General features: G+C 39.7%; 1 protein-coding gene across 1 annotated transcript in view; it reads right to left on the minus strand.

Annotated features, from left to right (window-relative positions):
• The window catches only part of supt16h (SPT16 homolog, facilitates chromatin remodeling subunit), a gene marked incomplete in the record, with an annotated part of 26,183 nt that overhangs the window by 11,276 nt on the left and 8,183 nt on the right, over positions 1 to 6,724 (minus strand). Inside the window, 8 exon segments of the mRNA XM_014021836.1 lie at positions 904 to 1,019; positions 1,265 to 1,276; positions 1,374 to 1,472; positions 1,587 to 1,652; positions 2,685 to 2,794; positions 2,911 to 2,984; positions 5,086 to 5,176; positions 5,352 to 5,524. Of these exon segments, the coding sequence (XP_013877290.1) occupies positions 904 to 1,019; positions 1,265 to 1,276; positions 1,374 to 1,472; positions 1,587 to 1,652; positions 2,685 to 2,794; positions 2,911 to 2,984; positions 5,086 to 5,176; positions 5,352 to 5,524 (741 nt within the window).

The raw sequence follows: 6,724 nt of genomic DNA on the forward strand, positions 1-6,724 counted from the left end.
ATTATATACTATTTGCCACTGTTACTGCTTTTCCTCTGCTCACACAAGAGCAGAAAAACCATCGACTGCAACTGCTAGTAATGAGCAAGAGCAATTTGASATCTCAGCAGGGGTTTCTAAAAACCTCTGCAGAACACACTGAACTTAAGACTTTCACAGCTAAAGATGAAATGGTATTAAAAAAAAACTTTATTAAATCATTAAACTATTTTAGTAAAACTCATTGCAAACTGACTGAAAATTTGAAGTTATTTTTTCAGGTTTATTTCAGCTCCAGATGCACGTTTCTGAAAATTTCCTTTAAAAAGTACCAATACGTACAACCACACAATGAACTTTAAGCACATTAAATCACCAAGTTGTTTAACAAAAAAGTAACAGAAAACAGTGTACTTATCAAAAAATGAATTAGATTTTGTCTAAACATCCTWAAATTGGCCTCTGTGTCTTTAAGAACCTCCTACCGTTTCTGACACTCCCACTTCWGCAKGTTTTCAAACAATGCTTCGGGGTAGGGGTGCTCTGTGGGGCAGGAGCTCGGCTGCAGACTGAGCTCCAGGGAGGAGCTTTGTATAAATGGGTGGAGCTTTGTACCAGTAAGCATTTAGCTCCTCACGGCTACAGGAGATTCAAGGATTTCTCAAACATACATGAATGAGTCAAAACAACACTCTGGGGATGTTTTTGATGAAAAAAAAAAAAAGACTTTATAACATGATAGAAAACTCAAAAAAGTTGATTAAAAACCAAAAGCTCCTCTCTTCAGAGGGATGTGACTGATTGGCTGTGACCAACGTAAGTTGCTGTTTTTTTTTGATTCCCATTAAAATAYGAAATTAAAAACTACATTCTCCTCATTTTGACTTTCATATTTTTKATTTTTCCGCTCCATAAAACACTCACTTCTGAATGTGCTGCTCTCCTTTCTGCTCAGTTAGACGCCGCTTGGCCTCCTCGTTCAGATGACTGGCCAACTCCTTCTGGTGAGCYCGCCTCTTCTCCTCCGCCGTCATCTCGTTCTAAACACGATTCGCAGAACAAAAAACGTTAAGAAACAAACACAAGACGAAAACTATTCTTTTAAGGATGATAAATACAACATACATGCAAAACAACAAACAGGTTTTGATGGTGAAAGAAAAATCCATAGGCACAAAAAGAGAAGTATAAAATTAAAAAGCACTCAAAATGRCCTTTCCCATCAGCAGGGAGCTTTTAGATCAGTTCGGCTGATGAGATTTTAGAAAAATCATTGAATACTTACCTTCCCAAGTAGCTGATGGAGTACAAAGACATTCACACGCTTAGTAATACACACCATCAAGACAGAGGCAACACTAAAYGACAAAAAGCAACGACACGGCAACACTTACTCTGGTTCTGTCTGCCAGCAGGGCGGCGCTGCGAGCTCCTTTCCCCAGCAGCTCCTCCGCATCGTCKCCATCCTCCTCCTCGTCTTCCTCGTCGTCGTTCTGAAAGAGGAAAACATCCGTCTGTAACGTCGCCAACCGCTCAGTGATCGCTGCACCGTCTTCACGTGCAAACTGTTGTATTCTCGGAGAAAAAAACTAAACGGTAAGACGCACCTTCAAGAAGATCGCCACGTTTTTRATCTTTTTCTTGACGGGGGTGAGAACTGTGGCAGCTTCTTCCTGTAGGACAAACATGTCAGGTTCAAGAAAACTAAATAAAAAYGTAAAACTGGTCATTTTCACTCAATCATAAAGTATAAAACTATTCATTTATAATAAAAAATCTAAACCATAATAAAACTCAACATCTGAGTCATTCATCCTTAAAAGCTCAAGTTTGGTCCAAAATATTACATTATGTTAAACAACAGAAAATATGTAGATTTATTTTATTAAAACAGATTATAGTATCTTGTTTTCGTAATGCCTCTCAAACATCTCAAACCTTTAGTTTTTATCATTCTACACGGTAAGAGCTGTATTTTACGGAGCCCGCGAGGGGACATGGGGGATTTTTTTTCCTTTTGCGTTCCCACGCAATACTTTTGCGTTACCTCGCAATACTTTTGCGTTACCTCGCAATACTTTTGCGTTACCTCGCAATACTTTTGCGTTACCTCGCAATACTTTTGCGTTACCTCGTAATATTGTTTTGCGTTCCCACGCAAAAGTTTGTTTTCAATATGAACTGATTTAAATCAGACTTTTATTTTGAAATATCAGGTTACCAAAACAGGATGTGTCGGCACAAGTTCGTGAAATTGACATTGATGTTGTGTGGCTGCACTGTGTTAAAATATCAGCATATGACATACTTCCATGCGTAGTTGTGTGATATATTCATTCTGAAGCTGAATTAAAGCAGAAGGCTAACTCGCTAAYGGTGAACATGTGAGTTTGTTAATAAATCGGCAGGCACAACTGTGAAAAACTACTTTTGCGAGGGAACACAAAAGAAAAACAATCTCCCGTGTCCYCTCGCGGGCTCCGTAGTATTTGACACCAACACAAGAACAAAACATCATCCTGGCTCAGCTGTGTRAACTCAGCTGCTGCTCCACAAACAACTGATGGGAAAATGTTTACAAAGTGACCGTTTTTATTATTTTCTGCCTTTAAAAAAGCTCCTGTTTGTTGGTTTAGTTTGTGGTAAAAGAAAAGAAAAAAGTAAAGTCTCATCAAGGTAATCCAGAGAAATAAAACCGTTCCCACCTCATTGATCTGAATGGTGTCTCCGATGAACAAGGCRTATTTCTGCTCCTCTTTCTTGCCGTCTTTATTCACGAGGTCAGAGAAACCCAAGCTGATGCTCAGCACCATGCCTGCAGACACAAACACGCAGCACGAGGTCAACGTTTATCTCTGAACGTCAAAAAAAAAAAAAAAAAAAGAAGAAGAAATATTTGGTGTGAAGAACCGGTTGAGACGACAGCCTCACCTTTTTTTAGTTTGTACTGGTTTTTAGCATTCAGGACCAAGGATCCTTCTCTGAACTCGATGCCCATCGCAAAACTGTGAAGAAAAATATAGATCTGAGAGCTGGAATACGTCCACACAGACTGTGTGTGTTTGTTTCTGCTACAGAGTCAAGACCCCGTAGCTCCTCTACAGCACGGCTCGACTTGGCTCTCTACGGTTCCAAGACTTTTCCTCTAGCAAGGATTCGTGGAACCAGACCCTTTTTCAGAACGTACTTCTCYGTGGTTCCAAGTGTACTATGCTGGTCTGAAAACACAACTCCAAAAGACTGCTGGTCACTGACTGGTTAGGGGGTGGAGTCACTGGTTGTGTCACAAGAGCTACTCTCACAACAACCTGATCCACCATTTGCAATAAAACACTACCACGTCCATATTGTTGTATTGTGTATCTGGTCAGGTAGGTACTGGGGTTAGGATTGCACGACACATTGGCATCAACATCTGTACTGGTCTGGTAAGTAAAACTTGGCCAATATTAATGCCAGACATGGTTTTTCCACTTTTTTTTTTTTGCTTTGTGTTTGTTTTGGGAGGTGAAATGGTCGAGTGGTATCTGTTTGATCATGATAGTGATGCTGCACAGCCAGGAACAACTGAAGTAGAGAGCCATGTCAGCGGTCTGGTTGTTTTTTTATGGTATCAAAAAAAGACAAGTTTGTGTGGTATGCTGGTGTGGATTCTCAGTTATCCAGGTCACGATCAATCAAAAAAGAAAGTTAAAAACACAAACAACTGGACTTTCAATTCTAAAGTTCAAGACGTTTCGCTTCCCATCCAGGAGGATTTTTTTAATTCAAAGTCTGTAGTGAGCTGAGATTCTGGCTTTAATAGATCCACCTGAGAAGCCCTGTGAGGATTCACATGTGGTCACACAGGGCCGATTGGCTCCAGCGTGATTTACATGTTTATCCCAGTCCTCACAGGGCTTCTCAGGTGCATCTATTAAAGCCAGCATTCTCAAAGTCGAACAGCCGGGTACTTTGTCACATGACCAAGTTGTAGACAGAGGCTGACATATTGTTTTGGGGGAAAATAGGATGAGTTCCTCTTTGTGGAAAATAGGAAAACGGTGAAAGGTTGCTGTAGGACTGCACTTCTCATGTAAAAAAACACCCAKAGAGAAAATATTTGTTTTTTCTAACTGCAAGAGTGAGGGGAGAGAAATAAGACAGGTGTTGTCRTTCTGCCTCAGCAGACCTCAGTGCTTCTCCTTGTTTAAAAAGAATTGCCACATTGGTTTGAAAAACACACTAAACTTGGCTAAAATGAAGAGTAAACACTCAAAACTACACACTAACYATAAAATCCAAACATGTTATAAGTCACAGATCTAATTAAAGTCCTGCTCTCACCAGCTCTTTATTGCCGCCAATCTCCATTCAAATTTCGCCTCTTTTTATTTTCTTCTTCCTGTAGATTTTTTACTGTTTGTCAGATGACTGAGCCTCAGTCAAAAAGGAGGTCTGGGGGGTTACATTTTTTCGGTTTAAGAGAAAGATGAGACTGACGATGGACAACGGTGTTTTTTCCACGAGATTACTGTGTTTCCTGTTCCCTTCAGCTGCAAAGCGCTTCAAAATAGAACGTTCATTTTCAGAAAAAAAAAAAAAAAGTAAGATATGCTATTTATCATAACTCTGGTTTTCTTCTCTTGACCTATCGACACAATTTAAAAACTACTGTATAGTTAGCTGTAAGTCTTTACTTTTGACACATAATTTGTAACAGAATGAGTTTTCCTCCATACAAAAATGGAGGTTGAAATCACGTGACTGAATGACATCAAGCCGACTTCGAGAATCTCAGCTCACTACAGACTTGGAATTTAAAAAATCCTCCTGGATGGGAAGCGAAACGTCTTTAACTTTAGAATTGAAAGTCCAGTTGTTTGTGTTTTTAACTCTTTGTTTGTGTGAAATGTGTAAATATTGGTTGAAATTTTCATCTTTAACAGGGTTAACTGGTTAGTTTTAGGGTACAGGGTTAGGCTATAAAAGAGACTGAAAAATGAATGGAAGTCGATGCTAAGTCCCCACGAGGATAGAAAAGCAAGCGTAAGAGTGTGTGTGTGTGTGTGTGTGTGTGTGTGTGTGTGTGTGTGTGTGTGCGCATGCATGCATGCGTGCATGTACCCAAGGTTTTTGGTCAGCTTTGACACGAGCTCTGACTTTTCTTTCTTCACGTACTCCAAAACTGTGTTGTAGGCGTCACAGATTTTTACACCTAAGAGACAAAAGATCTTATTCAGGTTTCAGGACAAACAAACAAAAACAAACATCAGCAGCTTAACAAACAAACATCAGCAGCTTAAATCTGAGGACAACAAAACACTTCAGAAACAACTAACCAGATTTGTAACGACAGTAATGAGACCTCGCTGTTTCGACCCTGAACTCACCGTGCTTCAGCTCCTTCAGCAGCTCCTCCTCCACCTGCAGCAGGAAGTTGTAGTTGTCCTGCATCTCCTGGGTGGGGTCCACCATGAGCGTGCGCACCAGGTTGGAGCAGTACGACTTGTAGCGGATCCCCATGGCACACGTGATGGCGCCGAAGTGCATGTGGTTCTTGTCGCTGGAAGGTGGAGGCAAACAGAGCGACTGGTGAAGAAAAGCCACCCGTCCATCTAYTTCCTTTACCCACTCCTCTGGTCAGAGTGGTGGAGCAGCTGGTCCCTCTACCCTGTGCTCACCACGTTTTATTCTTTGGGTCACAAGTCAAACAGCCACTGTGTTTAGCTACAAAATCCCAACTCCCCCAATTTAACAAAACAGATTATTTTATTTAAATTCTATAAAGATTTATATATCATCACTTCATTTGAATAAACTTTGTCTTCATTACAGGCCCAATGTTTGATTATAGTGACACCTGGTGGCCATAAAAACAAACTGCAGCCAGTTTAAAACCGTAAGGCAGGGAGAGAGAGTGAGAAAAACACAAAAACAAGTGAATTCATCCCGTAAAGACTAAAAAAGGAGGAAGATTTGAAGCCTTTTGGGATGGAATTTGTTCATTTAAAAAAATAAAAACTTATTTCTCTGCTTGGTTACATTAAACAACAAAAACAACAAGTTTTCAGGGTTCTAGGCTGCAACATGTTTTTTTCCTCATTTATGTCTGGTTTACAGACTTATCTATTTATAAACAAAGTACCATGAAGATCCTGTAGTGACACACAAAACATCAAGGGTTTTCAGAGTTTTGTTTACAAATAAAATTCTGAAAAATATAAATCGAAACAAATTATTTGATGCTTGTGTGTCCCACAGCTTACTGCCTTGATCAAGACTTTAGAGTACAAAATGCTGCTGTTTCTTTAGAAAAACAAACCATTCTGTGATTTTATTCTGACTGAACACCTTGCAATAACAACAACAACAACGAGAAAGTCTTTGCAGTAAACTTCAGCGCTTGATATCCTCCAGCTGCAGCTTTGAGACAAACACCTTCAGGGTTACGACCCGACGACTCAGCTGTTTCAGAAAACCATTATTTGATATTAAAAACCTTGGCATGATAAACATGATTTTGCCCATTTTGTCACATAACTGGCCTATTTTCTTTTGGATTTGGATCAGCCAAAGTGTAACAGGAAGTGACATCAAAGGGGAACTCATTGATAAAATAAACTCTGTTTATTAAAACAGTATCATTTAAACTTTAACTCTTCATTATCTGTGTTTGATAAAGACTCAAAATAATTTAAAACATCAGATTCTTCTCTACAGTCTGTTATCAGCTGTTGTAACAATGCTCCGTTTACATACAGAC

Source organism: Austrofundulus limnaeus, unplaced genomic scaffold (assembly GCF_001266775.1).
Source record: "Austrofundulus limnaeus strain Quisiro unplaced genomic scaffold, Austrofundulus_limnaeus-1.0 Scaffold307, whole genome shotgun sequence".
NCBI lineage: Eukaryota > Metazoa > Chordata > Actinopteri > Cyprinodontiformes > Rivulidae > Austrofundulus > Austrofundulus limnaeus.